Source organism: Solanum lycopersicum, chromosome 3 (genome assembly GCF_036512215.1).
Source record: "Solanum lycopersicum chromosome 3, SLM_r2.1".
NCBI lineage: Eukaryota > Viridiplantae > Streptophyta > Magnoliopsida > Solanales > Solanaceae > Solanum > Solanum lycopersicum.
The window spans coordinates 8,933,647-8,951,005 of NC_090802.1; the positions used below are offsets into that span (position 1 = coordinate 8,933,647).

The 17,359-nt window shown below is 39.0% G+C and overlaps 1 protein-coding gene across 1 annotated transcript; it reads right to left on the reverse strand.

Moving 5' to 3' along the window:
• Positions 1 to 335: 335 nt before the first annotated feature.
• On the reverse strand, positions 336 to 9,452 carry LOC101264796 (uncharacterized). Its single transcript, XM_010319474.4, has 5 exons — positions 8,259 to 9,452; positions 6,358 to 6,822; positions 5,191 to 6,270; positions 2,396 to 2,492; positions 336 to 1,848 (listed from the first exon to the last, which is right to left on the reverse strand). Exons 1-5 carry the CDS (start codon positions 9,312 to 9,314, stop codon positions 878 to 880), a joined length of 3,669 nt encoding a protein of 1,222 aa, XP_010317776.2. The 5' UTR covers positions 9,315 to 9,452; the 3' UTR covers positions 336 to 877.
• Positions 9,453 to 17,359: the final 7,907 nt, after the last annotated feature.

Below are 17,359 nucleotides of genomic sequence, written 5' to 3' on the forward strand. Positions count from 1 at the left end.
ATCTCACTTTTGCTCTTATTTTTCAATTCAACATATGAATCCACACAAGGCATGTTATGTGTAGAAAAAAAAAACAACCAAGATCATCATCAACGTTGTTCTTGTCCGTTACTAGTCTGATCTGGGAAATTGGTTGCTTATCCTCCTGAGTGGATGCTTAAGCAACCTAAATCTCGAGATAAGACACAGGAGTAACACGATGAAGATTAAAATCCTAGTTGTCTTCCCCACAAAACACACTTTATTTGAATCCTGTTAGCTTTGCTTGCTATATTAGTGCAAGTCAGCTGAATACCGTGATTGATTGTGAAAAAAAAGGCAAATGTATGAGGACCTTTTGTTGCAAACTCCAAAGGATATATAGTTAAACAGTTTCACATAGTTGATAGGCAAAGTTGGACTTCTCCCCAAACAAATACATTCAACACTCTTTTTGCCCTTTCATACTCTGGAAAAGTAAAACTAAAAGTTAAAATTTTGAGGAAATTCTACATTATCAGAAAATATTAAATGGCTTATTGGCACCACTGGATCTTGAAAGGAATAACAATCCATCTGGTTTATGACTGCCCCATTTGCAACATGATAATTGGTCTGCACACTTTTCTTTCCTTTCTGTACAACATGAATCCTGCATCTGCAATCTTTAAGAGGTGCACTGTTGGTATGTTCACCTTGACAAGAGACGAGGAGTCTGATATCTTTACCGCTGTCGCAATCTGAATAAATACATCCATATAAAATACATATATTTGGTTAATCTACACTAATATCCAGCACTACTATCCATTCTGCAATGCCCATTTATCCATGACCTCATGTTCTAGGGTTTTGCTAGACATTTCCACAAATCCGTTTAAGATGAGAAAGCAACAACCTACTCTTCTTCATAAGAATTCCTCGCATCGTCACATAAATAACATTTCCAAACAGGTTCAACCAATGCTCTTGCACGATGCAACTCCTGTCTTGCATCCTCATCATTACATGAGTCTTCTAACTCCAGTTGAGGGTAGATCTGCTGGAGGGATGTCAACATCAATGTAAGTTCCTTCCACTCTCTTTCATCATGTCTGACTAGCTTAACACACACAAAATGCAGGAGCCCAAACACAAGATCAAAACTCTTTCTTTTAAGCCCAACCAGCACATTATTCAATATAGTCAGCCCAACTGCATCCAGCACATTATAGTTAGCTCTCAACAGCTGAACCATTAAATTCACAAGTTTCTTGAATGTTTTGAAGTCCCCCGTCTTAGAAATTCTACCAGGCTCCTCATCAGAATTTGTATCTTGCTGTTCAGCCAGCTCAGTCCTGGCTAATGTGGATACCCACAATGGAAGATCATCTTCTGGATTAAAGGAACTAGTTCTGCCTCCTGGAATCTTCTTCATCAGGTCTACAGATCCTAATGCCAGAATTAAATCAGGAACCCATGGTTTGACTGCAGGAAAAAGACGAACTGCATATCCATAGCCCAAGTGCTCTTCAATAGAAACATAAAGGTTTAACAATTCATTGGCAATGTCAAAAGCTCCCCATAGAGGTTGTGATGCCTCAGAGAAACTCTTGAGCGCTGCATTCATCAACTTGGCTACATACGTGAAGGAACTCTTCAGACAGAGATATATCTGTTTCAACATGTCTTCTGTAAATTGCAGCTCCTCATCAGAACTTCTCCTCAAATTTGAGATGATAAATTTCATGTATTGCAGAGCAAAGGATAGGCATTCCTCCTGGCTTTTATGGAAAAGATCCATTGTATGAGCATCAGCAATGAACTTCAGCACTGCAGTTAGCATCTTGACCACATTTAATATCCTCTGTTGTTTAGTAAAATCAGATCCTGGATACATGTTGTATACATAGATCAATTCAGATCATGCATTGGCCAAAAAGAGGAAAAAGAACTAAACTGCCAAAAGGGTTGTAAGTTAAGACATAAATCTTGATGTTATACAGTAATTCCGCAGACAAGGTGGTTCAACAAACTAAAAAGTACAAGCAGGGCCACATCCTGATCTAATGGAGCAGCTAATATTTTTAACAACCTAAGAGTTCAAATGTTGGCCCACTAAGAACATAACAGTGGAAAGAAGAAACACTATGAACATTTTGCACTATTGAAACTTCCATACCATAGAGGTTACCTAAAGCAAACAGGACAACTCAAACTCCTTATCACAAACTGAGCCTAGTCTTTTCTTCAATAAAATTCACCAGATATATCATAATAATCAAGGCAATGGGCAGCATTGACAACTAAGAAGCATCATTATTGATAGATCAAAAAGAATTAAATACTCATCACATTATATTCCCCACACATGAAAAGAAAGCTCTACTTTAAAGTGCATCTCAAAAGGAAAACCAGATGGAAAGGAAAAGCTAACCATTACTGGTGAGGTCAGATATTTCACAAGATGGTGCTCTGAGTAGCTTATTTGTGCAGCGAAGAAGATGATGAATTGTCATTTCCAATGCAGTTCCCTGGAAGATAAGATGGAGCAAATTACCAAAAGATAAATAAGTGCCAAAACCAAATCTCCAATATGTAAAGGTAAAAGCAGTCATTTCTGTGTGTGAAGTATATAGTTTCTCATGAACAAAATACATAGAACAAGAATGATAAACTTTCTCATGTTGTGAAATGAACCTAATTTGCTCGGATTGGGCGTCCGATACGGGTGCAAATCTAGAGATCAGATCCTTCATGATCTAACTTTTAAGATTCGGGGGAACGAATTTAGATACGGATATGGGTGCGGGGATTCAGCTATAAATAATTCAAATATAAAAATTAGTCGTAAAAAAAATATGCCTAAATTATGAAGCACTATTTGGAAGTAAGGGAATGCACATATATTTGAGAGCACATTTGAATTTGGAATCATGATTAAGTACAAGTAATAATATCTCAAATGGTCACTCAACTTTGAATATTTCACTTAGAATGCCACTCAACTCTATTTTATGACTCAAAAGTCACTCAACTTAGAGCAATTCACTTAGAAAGTCACTCAACTTCGTTTTATAACTCAACTTATTGGTATTTCACTTAGAAAGTCACTCGACCAATAAAAACAACTTTTTCCTTTAAGTTATGTTGAAATGTAATTTTTATTTCAAACTAGATTTTTAAGAAACAATAAAATATCCATTTAAATTATTTTATCGAGAACCCACTCCAATTATTTAATCATAAAAATTCCTTGAAAAACGCACAACAACAATTGGCAAAAATTCTTTCCTTTTATATTCTAGTATTTTCTTCATTACTTTCCTCTTATGTCGACAAAATTCCTTTTTCCTTTACTTTCTAGTGTCTTTATCTTTTTTGTTTCTTTACATCGAAAAATTCTTATTCTTTTTATGAATTTAAAATTTTAATACAACACATTTTCCTAGTATGCAAATTTGATTGGTGAAGTGAAACAAGTCGATAAGATAATTTAAATTGGCATCTTATTATTTCTTTAAAAATTTTAATATAAAAATTACTTTTCAACAAAATTTAATTGAAAAAATCATTAAATTGGTTCTGTGACTTTCTAAGTGAAATACTATTAGTTGAGTTACTTTTGAGTTATAAAATAAAGTTGAGAGACTTTTTTGTTTGATGACAAGGGAACCCGCAGCCGCTACCCTTTTGGGTGCGCACAGGGTAAAACCCCCGCTCCTATGCAATAACTCGCAAACCACATAGGAGAGGTAACCGCACTAGGCAAGCCTGGAGCGACGAGCTCGACCTAGAAGGCAAACCCCTTGCTTTCACTGGCAAGGGGTTTTGAACTTGAGACCTCCAACATGGAAGTCCCAAGTAAAGTTGAGCGACTTTCTAAATGAACTACTCTAAGTTGAATGACTTTTGGGTAATAAAACAAAGTTGAGTGACTTTCTAAGTGCACCATCAAAATTGAGTGACCGTCCGAGATATAAACTCTTAAGTACAAATGCATCTCCCTATTGTTTATTATTAAGTTAGAATAAGAAATCATTGTATCTCTCTCAAATTTCTCTATCGATTTTAGTCAAAGTACCCAAAATCTTTTGACTATAGCCGGTATGAATATCACATCCACACCCACACCCACGTTGTGTCGACCCACTATAAGTGAAGAGTCCGCACAACTTAGAGCCTCTTTGGATTGGTTTATTTTAAGTAATTTTTAAGTCCAAATAGCTTTTTAAGTAGTTTTGTAGTATTTAGGTAAAAAAAGTGTTTATAAGCACGTGTTTTAAACCCAAAATAACATAAATAACTCTTCAGGATGGCCTAGTGGTTAAGACTTGTGACTTTCATATTGAAGATCTCAAGTTCGAAACCCCTGGCCAACAAAAGCAAGGAGTTTGCCTCTGGGTCAAGTTCATTCCACCAAGCTTGCCTAATGAGGTTTCCTTTATTATGAAGTTAATGAACTATTGCATACGAGCAGGGGTTTTACCCTATGTGCACCCAAAGGGTAGCAACTGCGGGCTTTTCTTGTAAGAAAATTTTTTAACATAAATAAGCCAAAAGTCATAAGTAGAAATTTCTAACTTATGTCTTTTGGCTTATAAGTCATAATTCAAAAGTCAAAAGTCAATCCAAACAGGCTATTAGTATTGAACTAACAACTAACAAGAAAATTTAACCTATAGCAGGAAGATTTTCACCAAGAAGAGAACTCCAAACAGTGCTACCACAAAATAATCTCCATAAACATGAACAGCATTCCTTAAATAAAGTTACGCATTGATATTATTTTGGTTCAATAATTTAAATCAATAATATCTCTAAGAATATTAATATATGCTGCATAGATAACATAATTGGAAGCCTTGAAGGGTTGAAACCAATCAATTTAAGACAATTACTTTTGCATCTATAGAACCTAACTGTAACAGAAAACAGAATATTTCTGCATCCAGAAACAGGTTATTGAAATCCTAAAGGAAACATAAATATGAGATCTGTTGCGCCAGCCGCCAACAAATAATATCTCAATTATTTTCGCTGGAAAAGTTTGATGCCTCCTTATCCCTTAAGCCTAGTACAATTATATGAACCCCTTCGATACCGAGGATGCACAGAAGACGGAACTCTGTTTTAAATAAAAGATTAACAAAAAAAAGGTAAAACTGGTTTTAATCTTTTGAACATAATATTGAAAGTTGAAGCAGCGATCAATAGGAAAAGACTACTCACCTCTGATGTTTCATTTGCAGATTCCATTCTACGCTTCCTCTTGTTGACATTTTTGCCTCCACCTAAGTTGTTCTCCTGCAAAGATCTGTGAAGAGCAAGAGCTGTGTATGCCAAAATTGGGGACACACTCATATATTCACGTTGTGTACATTGTAAAATGCTAACTTCAGAGATGGCCTTCAAAGAAAGGAGTATAGTTTCTAAGTTTCCACTCTGTAGAAGAGCAGTCCTTGTATTTTCAGACAAAAGGAGGTCCTTAATCTGCCAAGCCACTCCTATAGCGATTTCGTACTCCTCCTTGAAGCTACATTTAACCTTATTGGACATCTTTTTCTCCCTCAGATTCTTTGATTTAGAGGAGAGCTTGACGGAGGACTTATTCTTTACCCCTTTAGTTGATGGAACACTAAAGTTTACCAGTTCCGTCCCAAATATCTCGTGGCACTGAGATGCTGTTCTTTGCAGATGCCTAGCTAGATTTTCAAACATCTCATCCAACCAATTGCAAGATAGCATCATTTTGTGAACAGACCTCACCTCAGCCTGCTTTTCTAAAGAATTGGATAAATCTCCACAATTAGTTACCAAGGTCAAGCAGTCATTGAAAAGGCCATCCACTGCATCTGGACAGACACTTGAAATAATGTTACAGACAGAGACCTGGGCACATGCTGAGGTTGCAGCAGCAAACAAGTGCTTCAGTCTTTCACCAGACAATTCCTCTTTAAGTTTAGTCTGATAAGACCCGTCATGTACAAGATAGATACAGAGATGGGAAGCTGCAATGATTGAACCATCAATCTGCTCCGCCTCCAATTTGCCAGATGATATAATCAAACTGATGAGGTTTTTCAAGAGTTCCATCCATGACTGCATCGAGGTTCCTTCTGATACGGCAAATTCACAGAACCTTGCACCAGCCAAAGGAGACCTTTTTATAAGTGTGACACAGCGATTGCATGCTTCTTTCAGGTTTACTTTTGAGGGGAAGTATGACGGAAGGAGAAGCTTAGTGATTTTCTGACCAATCATTGGTTGATCATTTGCAAGTGTAGACAACAACAGGTCTATATGCACAACCTGCATAAGAAAATGTTAAATTGACATGAGCAGAAACTCAATTGTCCAGGCTTGTGTATGTTTTAGGTTATACAGTTCAGACCATACCTTGTGAAACTGAAATTTTCTTAAATCTGTTAAAGTGAGAAGGAGATCTACAACTGCAGCACGAACTGGAGGAGAAATATCATGAATCAAATGACCCATTCTTGGTAATAGTACTTTGAGGATCTCGTGAGAATGGGGGTTTCCAAGAAGGTATATCACAGCATTTACTGTTGACAACCTGACCTCAGGGCATGAGTCATGTATCATATGTTCAAAGATTTTGGTTAGAGATTTTGTGATTGTTGGTGAAGGGATAACTTCCCAAAACAAACGAAGAATGCGGCAACAACCTTCAACTGCTACAACCCGCACATCAGGACATTCATCCACAAGTAATTTATCCAGAAGAAAGAACTGCTTATCAAGGAGTGTGTCTTTCACCTCTTTTGTTGCATCAGGATCTTCAAGAGGGAATAGATCTAGAAATAAGTGCAATGAATTTTGTCGCACATTTGAGTTTGCAACCTACCAGAAAAGCAGAGGTGTTATAAGTCACAATTATTTGTAGGCATAAGACTGGATAAAAAAGTAGGGATGCCAAAAGGGGAAAAAAATACTAATGCTAAAGATATTATGCATTCTTTAACCAACCCCATTTGGTAATGTAGTAAGCATCAAAGAATTAGCATGTATGGAGAAGAACCTAATAAAGAGATGCATTGCCAATAGCTTCATTTAAGATTACACAAATAAATTCGAAGTGACTTCCACAATCCTAGAGGGCAATCTGAAAAAAAGAATTAGCATGTTGTATTCTTTTATTTTTAGTTGTCTTAAACAGAATATCTCAATTACCCCTTGATTTTCTTATGGCCTCGGTTCATTTTTGAGGGGGACACCTTTGAACTAGATAATTTTTTCATTTTCAGTAGTAGTTTTTATTTTTTAAAGAAAAAGACTCTGCCCAATAATGGATGAAGATAGCCCTTAGGAATTAGGTAGGGAACCTTAGACTTAGGCCCATTTGAATTCGAGGTGCAAGGGTTTAGGAGCTAAATCAACTTAATGGTGCAAGTTTTGTTTTTAATTCAAAAACATGCTGTAAAAAAGTGAATGACTTCTATTGAGACACCTACGCTCATTTTCTTGACTCTTGTGTGATTATATTGGCTTAGTATTGAACTCTTATTGTTGATTGCTTAATCGAGGTTTGATATGGATCTGTTTCTGTCAAACATGTGTCATGTGTGTATTAGAAATTTTGTGATATTTTGTGTTTGCACATTGATATCTAGAACCTTCCCGCATGTTTGCAAAGCAGAATGGTGAACGTTGATTTTAAGAGATGATAATAGTCGTCTCTTAGATTAACCATACTTTTGTACTTCTACTTACCTACCCAGATGTGATATTCCTAATTAACCTTGTTGAGCTTTTATCCTATTTTGTTGGTAGCCACATCTGAAGGTTAATCCCTTGTTTCTAATTGACATTATGTTTGGTCCCAAAACTCCTAAAGCACTTTGACTGAGAAATCAGAGTTTGAAAGGAGTATGAATGAAATAAAAAGGGATAGTTGAAGATGGAAGCATACAGAAAAACTAAGAGTGCAGTTTGAAATCCTTGAAATGACAGTTCTTTGGAAAAACAAGACGGAAACTGTAGATTGAGCTCATATATCTCATTATAAGAATTAGAAATCCAGAAAGTTCCGTGCTTTCAGCAAAGTTTTCTGGTTATTGAACTCAACCCCAATGAAACTAAGTGAATCAATGATGCAAGACACCTTATATCTGAATGGAGAAAACTTCTCTAGTAGAAATCTAGGGGAGGAAGATAAGTTAACAGTTGAGTACGATATACAAGAAGTGGAAGGGTATCATAGAACATGAGACCAAAGGTAAGACAGTTCCAACAGTTCCTGAAACTTGAAAATAAGGAGTAAAACTATGTCCAGTTACCTGCAAGGAGCGGAAAACAACAGGCTCAGCAAGACGAAAAATGAGCTTCTCAACCCCCTCTGTGGTTCTCTGATTAATAAAACCCCCTAAAACCCTTCTAATGGACACAGCAAGTGCCGCTGAACTTGCATGTACACAGCTATCTATCATCCCCTGCAAGAAGTTATTCTCAATCTCATCCTTAGCCAGCCCTTCGGATAGCTTCCATGCCCGAAAAACAATCTCCCCAAATGCCTCCAAGATAGACTTACGCCCGAATGGAATCTGTGATTTAAGCATAGCCAATGCCTCTTTCAGAAGCTGAGCGCTCAAACAAAATGTAAATGCAATAAATTTCCTCCCATCCTCGGTCTTCAGAAACAGAGGCGAAATCACACAGCGCATAATCAAATGCTTCAAATCCTCAATACTCTCATCCTCAAAATCCAACAACGTAAACGCCTCTCTTAACATATAAACCCTATGCACATCCACCTTCTTCTTCAATGTCAAAGCTCTCGACAACAGAAACGGCAATGCCTGAGAAATTAGAGTTTCTTTCCCATACAAACCGTCCTTCCACCACTCCTCACATAAATTAGCAATTTCAGATAACAAAACAGAATCAGACTCAAATAAAATCAAACAATCATGTAACGCCCTAACCGCCGGCAATAATTCAGAATCCCTAAAAGCCTTTCTCGGATGAGAAACACAGAGAAACGAGATATAAACATATATACGAATACCCTCAACGATTAATTGCTTTGCATCATCCTTTTCTTGTTCACTCTTCTTGTTCCGGGTAGACCTACGGACCCTCTTCGTCGGCGGCGTTTGAGGAGATAAAACGACATCGGTTGAGTTGGAATCAGTTAGGGTTTTGTATCTCCTGATGGATTGTGAAATGGAGTGGTGGAGAGCGAGAGGAAGCGTAGTGGTGAGATCTGAAGAAGGACTGAGAGTGTGAATTAGGGTTTTGAGAGAGGGTTTAATGGATTTAAACCCTAGTTTTGCTGTTGAAGAAAGGAATTCTTCGGCTGAAGTTTGCAGAGAAGAACGAAGCCGCTTCTCCATTGAAGCGATGAAAAAGCTCGGAATTTTACCAATGGCCTTTTCTTGATTTTGCGAGAGAGGAGAGGGAGAAGAGTTAACAGTGAATTTTGAATTTGAAGAAAACGGGCATTGGCGCTTCAAGTGTATATTTGCCAAAAAAGTATCAAGTTCCTAAATACAAATATTTGGGAATATTACAAAATTAAAATTATTTAAAATTTTATATTTTATAAAAATAACTCATTATATATTAATTTCAACTAATATTTATTACTATCTCTTTTGAAATAGTTTGATAACTAATTTGAGTAATAAACTTGAGGGGAAAAAAAAGAATAATTTGTGTTTAATGGATTATAATTATAATTGAATTAGTGACAAGTTTGAGTATGTAATTAATGTATTGTCTTGTCTATATTGTTATTTTGTTTTTGTTGATTGTTATCAATTATATTAGGCTATTTTTAAAGAAATACATTCATTATAAAATAATAACATAAATTTATAGAATTTTAAATAATTTTTAGAACTTATGGCATATAAATCATTTTTTTTTGAAATAGTCAATTTTTTTATTTAGAGGAATTTTTAATATTTTTTAGAATTTATGGCGTATAAATGTCACGACCCAAATCGGACCGCGACTGGCACCCACACTTATCCTCCTATGTGAGCGAACCAACCAATCTAACCCCAATCGTTTACCAATAATAACAGAAAATAATGCGGAAGACTTAAACTCATTAATGAAAATCAATTAAATAACTTCTAAAAACTCAACAACTATTATTATCCCCAAAATCTGGAAATCATCATCACAAGAACATCTATCCTCTAATTACTAAAGCTAAGAGTATCTAGAAAGCTTAGAATAAATAAAAAGCTAGTCCATGCCGGAACTTCAAGGCATCAAGACATGAAGAGGAAGATCCAGTCCAAGCTAGAAGCATTAGCTCACTCTGAAATCCGGTGTAATGAAGACTGGCTAGAGTTGCGGTTGAGTTGAAGACGACGACACGTTTGCTGCACTCCACAAATAATCAAAAAGAAAACATACAAGTAGGGGTCAGCACAAAACACAGGTACTGAGTAAATATCATCGGCCAACTCAAAATAGAAAACAGTATATATCAGATAATATCATAAAATCAACTATAATACTCAACATGCGGCATTTACAATTACCATAACCCTTGGTCACAACACCAAGCTCATCAATGAGGACTCACGCCTCTATTCTATCCTGGTGTCGGAACGTGACACTCCGATCCTCATATACTATCCTGGTACCGGAACGTGGCACCCGATCCATATTCTATCCTGGTGTCGGAACGTGACACTCCGATCCTCATATACTATCCTGGTATCGGAACGTGGCACCCGATCCATATTCTATCCTGGTGTCGGAACGTGACACTCCGATCCTCATATACTATCCTGGTATCGGAACGTGGCACCCGATCCATATTCTATCCTGATGTCAGAACATGACACTCCGATCCTCATATACTATCCTGGTACCGGAACGTGGCACCCGATCCATATTCTATCCTGGTGTCGGAACGTGATACTCCGATCCTCATATACTATTCCTGGTACCGGAACGTGGCACCCGATCCCCTAATCTCACTACTTTCGTTCGTCAAGCCTTCTTTTATACCAATGCATCATCATTAACAAAGTAGATTAGGGTTTCTTTTTCAAGATTTAGGATTCAATAGCTTCATCATGCTTATTTTATCACAATTATATAATCACAATATGCAAACACACAATTAAGCATATAGAAGGGTTTACAACACTACCCAATACATATCATTTGCTATTAAGAGTTTACTACGAATAGTGTAAAAATCATAACCTACCTCCACCGAAGATTCGTGATCAAGCAAGCAATTTCCTCAAGATCTTTGCTTTCCTCTTCGTTCCTCTCTCTCTCTCGATCGTTTCTCCCTCTCTTTCTGTTCTTTTCTTTTTCTTATTCAAACCCTCTTTCTTTTACCCTAATTAACATATAATTAAGTATAAAAGATGACAAAATAACCCACTAATTAATTTAAGGTTATCTCCTTTAACCCCTAAGTAATTGAATTATTAATATTCAACCACCAACTTTATAATTATAAGCAGGAATAGTCCAAAACGTCCCTTAAAACATTTAAAGAAATCCGACCCAGCCTGGGATTACGCAGCCTGTGACGGTCTGTCCTGCCATTCCGTCACGAAGTTCAGAGAGTCGATTTCAGTACCCAAATTTTAGAATTCTAAGTGTTTTGGAACGAGACCCCCTCGACGGTCCGTCGTGCCCATGACTATCCGTCGTCTCAGCCAGTTTTTCCAGAAATAAAATCTGCTGCTCAAAACGACTTAACAGGTCGTTATAATCGATACCAATTTACCCATCGTTCGTCCCCGAACGATCACAAGAAGAAAAATAAGGACGAAAAGGAGTACCTGAATCTGTAAACAGGTGTGGGTATCTTTCTCGCATATCAGCCTCCTTCTCCCACGTGGACTCTTCAACTGGTCGATTCTTCCATTGAACTTTGATGGATGCAATCTCCCTTGATCTCAACTTGCGAATTTCTCTATCTAGAATGGCAACAGGTTCCTCCTCATAAGACAAATTCTCATCAAGCAAAACGGAATCCCAACGGATAATGTAGTTTCCATTTCCATGGTATCTTTTCAACATGGACACATGAAATACCGGATGCACTCCTGACAGTCCTGGAGGCAAGGCTAATTCATAAGCCACCTCCCCTACTCGCTTAAGTACTTCAAATGGTCCAATATACCTTGGGCTTAACTTACCTCTTTTTCCAAACTGCATCACCCCTTTCATTGGCGAAACCTTCAGCAAGACTTGCTCACCCTCCATGAACTCCAAATCTCTAACCTTTCGATCTGCATATTCCTTTTGCCTGCTTTGGGCCGCTAAAAGCTATTCTAGAATAGATTTCACCTTCTCTAATGAATCCCTTAAAAGATCAGTACCCCAAGGTCTAACCTCAAATGCATCAAACCAACCAATGGGAGACCTACATCTCCTCCCATACAATGCTTCGAAAGGAGCCATATCAATACTTGAGTGATAGCTATTGTTGTATGAGAACTCTGCTAAGGGTAAGAAGTTATCCCAATGTCCTCCAAATTCTATCACACATGCACGAAGCATATCCTCCAACACTTGAATTGTTCGCTCAGACTGACCATCGGTCTGAGGGTGAAATGCAGTACTAAGTTCCAACCTAGTACCTAATTCAGCATGCAATGTTCTCCAAAACTTAGAAGTAAACTGTGTACCTCTATCTGATATGATGGAAAGTGGAACTCCATGCAATCGAACAATTTCTGAGATGTAGAGCCTGTCTAACTTCTCTGCATTATAAGTCACCTTGACTGGAATGAAATGAGCAGACTTAGTTAATCTGTCCACAATTACCCAAATAGAGTCAAACTTCCCCAATGTCTTTGGAAGACCAACCACGAAGTCCATTGCAATTCTCTCTCACTTCCATTCAAGAATGGGCATTCTCTGAAGTGTTCCTCCGGGCCTCTGGTGTTCATACTTTACTTGCTGACAATTTGGACATTTGGCAACAACATCAATAATGTCGCGCTTCATTCTACTCCACCAAAAGTGTTGCTTTAGGTCACGGTATATCTTGGTTGCACCAGGATGTATAGAATATCCGGAACTATGAGCCTCTGTAAGAATAGTGTGAATCAAATCATCAACACAGGGCACACATACCCTTCCCTTAATCCTCAAAACACCTTTCTTATCCATTATTGCTTCTTTAGCCTCTCCTCGCAACACCATATCCCGAATTCGGCTTAGTTTCTCATCATCAAACTATTTCCCCTTGATCTTGTCAAGAAAAGAAGATCTCGCCTCCACACTGGCCAAAAATCCTCCCTTCTCATTTAATTCTAACCTCATAAAGTCGTTAGCCAGAGTTTGAACCTCTCTAGCCAATGGGCGTCTAGAAACTTGTAAGTGGGCTAAACTACCCATGCTCCCTGCTTTTCTACTTAAGGCGTCTGCCACAACATTAGCCTTTCCTGGGTGATACAAGATGGTAACATCATAATCCTTCAGTAGTTCCATCCATCTCCTCTGTCTCAAGTTCAAATCTCTCTGAGTAAAGACATACTGTAGGCTACGATGATCTGTGTATACTTCACACTTAACTCCATATAGATAGTGTCTCCATTGCTTTAATGCAAACACAACTGCGGCCAATTCCAAATCGTGGGTTGGATAGTTACGTTCATGCACCTTTAACTGCCTTGAAGCATAAGCAATTACGTTCTTCTCTTGCATTAGCACTACGCCCAAACCCGAATAGGATGCATCACAATAGACAATGAAATTCTTACCTTCCACTAGCAGGGTAAGGATTGGTGCAGTAGTCAACAAGATCTTGAGTTTCTGAAAGCTTTCCTCACATTCATCCGACCATAAAAATGGAACATTCTGCTTAGTCAAGTTCGTCAATTGGGAAGAAATGGAAGAGAATCCCTTGACAAATCGACGGTAATAACTAGCTAAACCAACAAAGCTCCTTATTTCTAACACATTAGCAGGTCTTACCCAATTTCTCACTGTTTCAATCTTAAAAGGATCCACCATCACTCCATCCTTAGAAACCACGTGCCCCAAAAAGGACACTGAATCTAGCCAAAACTCACACTAAGAGAATTTGGCATAAAGCTTTTTCTCCCTCAACATATACAATACCATTCTCAAGTGTTCCTCATGTTCTTTCTTGCTCTTCGAGTATACCAATATGTCATCAATGAATACAATGACAAAGAGATCCAGATATGGCTTGAAAATCCCATTCATCAAGCTCATGAAAGCAGTAGGGGCATTCGTAAGCCCAAAAGACATTACTAAGAACTCATAATGCCCATACCTGGTCCGAAAGGCAGTCTTGGGCACATCTGCTGCCCTTATTTTCAATTGATGATAACCAGATCTCAAGTCGATTTTTGAGAAGGTACAAGCACCTTGTAACTGATCGAACAAATCATCAATGCGAGGTAGAGGATACTTGTTCTTAACCGTTACCTTATTCAGTTGTCTGTAGTCTATGCACATCCGAAAGCTTCCATCCTTCTTCTTCACAAATAACACCGGAGCACCCCAAGGGGATGCACTTGGTCTAATAAAGTCCTTGCTTAACAACTCTTGAAGTTGGGCCTTTAACTCTCTTAACTCAGAGGGAGCCATCTTATAAGGGGGTATAGAAATGAGGAGAGTACCCGGTTCAAGATCGATGCAGAAGTCAATATCTCTATCCGGTGGCATAAAAGGAAGGTCTGCAGGAAACACATCTAAAAACTCACGGACCACGAAAACCGACTCAATTGAAGGTACTTGGGTAGTATCATCTCTGAGGTGTGCCAAGAAAGATAAGCATCCTTTGCTAACCATTCTCTTAGCACGAAGAAAGGAGAAGATACGAACCGGATTAGAAGTGTAGTCACCCTCCCACACTAACGGATCTGTCCCAGGCTTGGCTAACGTCACAGTTTTAGCATTACAATCCAAGATTGCAAAGTTTGGAGAAAGCCAAGTCATACCCAGAATCACATCGAAGTCAACCATTTCTAAGATAACCAAGTCTATATGAGTATTGCTCCCCACAAAAGTTACAAGACAAGACCTATACACCTTTCAACTATCACAGACTCACCCACCGGAGTAGAAACACGAATAGGCATGTCAAGCAATTCACAATGTAAATTAAGACCAGTAGCGAATGAGGAAGATACATATGAAAATGTGGAGCCAGGGTCAAATAATACAGAAGCCATACAATCACAAACCAAAAGATTACCTGTGATAACAACATCTGATGTCTCCGCTTCTGACTGCCCAGGGAAAGCGTAACAATGGGCCCTATCACCTGTCCGCCCGTTGCCTCTACCAAGCTGCGTTGCAGTAGTTCCCATTTGTCCATCACCCCAACCGTTTTGGTGACCACCATTACCTCGGCCACCACGCCCTCCAGAATGACGGCCTCTTCCATGATCACCTCTACCTCTGACTATTTGAGGTCTGTAACTCTGTTTTGGACAATACCTCTTAATGTGTCCAGTCTCCCCACATCCATAACACTCTCTGGATTCAAGCATAGGTCTCTGTGAGAATGACAAAGTCTGGGGATAACCTCCAAACTTAGAGAAGTGTTGACCAGTCTGCGGTGGACCCCCAACTACAGTCTGTAATGAAGACTGAATTGGTCGGACTGAGTAACCAACCTCCTGAACCCTATCCTCTAGAGTAAGAACCATTAAACTCACCTCCCTTTCGAAACCTTTTTGATGTCGATGCCATGGTGAAGTCATCTGGCTTCACTCCTTCCACCTCTATCACGAAGTCTACCACTTCTTGAAAGGATTTGGCCGTAGCCGCTATCTGTAAGACCGAAATCCGCAATTCTGACCTCAACCCCTTCACAAAACGGCGAATCCGCTCTTGTGGACTGAAACAAAGTTGGGTGGCATACCGGGATAATGCACGAAACTTAGCCTCATATGCAGTAACCGACATCCTACCTTGCTCTAGGCTCAAGAACTCATCTCTTTTCCTATCCCTCAAGGTCCGGGGGATATACTTCTCCATAAACAAGCTAGAGAATGATGCCCAAGTCATAGGTGGTGCCTCTGTTGGTTGACACTCAACATGTGACCGCCACCACATTTTGGCGTTCCCTTGAAACTGATAAGTCACAAACTCAACACCAAACCGTTCTACTATACCCATCTTGTGTAGTAGCTCGTGACAGTCAACCAGAAAATCATAGGCATCTTCAGATTCAGCACCCTTGAAGACTGGAGGTTTCAATTTCAAGAACTTACTGAAAAGTTCATACTGATAATTTGTCATTGTAGGCCCTGTAGTCAGATGAGGAAACGTGTCTATTTCCAATGAGGCATCCATGCGGGGAGCCGCAGTAGTTGCCTGTTGTACTTTCGGAACCTGAGGTGCTGGTGCAGAAAACACTGGAGGTGTTTGACCTTGATCAGATAACCCACTAAGATAAGCAAGAACCTGATTTATCATCTCTGGGGTAGGTTGGGGTGGTAGTTCCTCATTCTGCACTTGCTCAGTTTCCCCTTCCTCACCCTCTCTTACTACTTCTTCAGTCGGTGGAGGAGTCACTGCCCTAGTACTAGATGGGACGGGCGCTTGTCCTCTTCCCCTAGAGGACGTCCTCCCACGACCTCTACCATGGCCTCTTGCCGCTACTCTTCCTCGAGCTACAGCCCCAGTGGCTGGCTCAGACGCTTCTTGTCTTGCCGGTGTTGGTGTTTGTGCAGTCGTTGCTCTAGTTCTAACCATCTGCGAAATAGAGTGAAGATGGTCAGATACCAATTTGTATCGCCTAGATACCAATTGGACCCAAGTAATAGCACGAAAGCAAGAAAGAATGGAATTTTCCTAAAGTTTTATAGCCTCTCAAAGAAAAGTAAAGGCGTCCCTCTACCGTTCCTTAAGACTCTACTAGACTCGTTCTTGTGTGATGAGACCAACGAACCTAATGCTCTGATACCAAGTTTGTCACGACCCAAATCGGGCCGCGGCTGACACCCACACTTATCCTCCTATGTGAGCGAACCAACCAATCTAACCCCAATCGTTTACCAATAATAACAGAAAATAATGCGGAAGACTTAAACTCATTAATGAAAATCAATTAAATAACTTCTAAAACTCAACAACTATTATTATCCCCAAAATCTGGAAGTCATCACAAGAACATCTATCCTCTAATTACTAAAGCTAAGAGTATCTAGAAAGCTTAGAATAAATAAAAAGCTAGTCCATGCCGGAACTTCAAGGCATCAAGACATGAAGAGGAAGATCCAGTCCAAGCTAGAAGCATTAGCTCACCCTGAAATCCGGTGTAATGAAGACTGGCTAGAGTTGCGGTTGAGTTGAAGACGACGGCACGTTTGCTGCACTCCACAAATAATCAAAAAGAAAACATACAAGTAGGGGTCAGTACAAAACACAGGTACTGAGTAGATATCATCGACCAACTCAA

What these genes read in the sequence shown, in the direction of transcription:
- LOC101264796 (XM_010319474.4), bottom strand. Translation starts at nt 9,314, where the DNA reads ATGGAGAAGCGGCTTCGTTCTTCTCTGCAAACTTCAGCCGAAGAATTC. An exon ending in TTGTTTTCCGCTCCTTGCAG is followed by an intron (nt 6,823 to 8,258) that starts GTAACTGGACAT and finishes CTTTTCTGGTAG; the next exon opens with GTTGCAAACTCAAATGTGCG. An exon ending in ATCTGACCTCACCAGTAATG is followed by an intron (nt 1,849 to 2,395) that starts GTTAGCTTTTCC and finishes ACATGTATCCAG; the next exon opens with GATCTGATTTTACTAAACAA.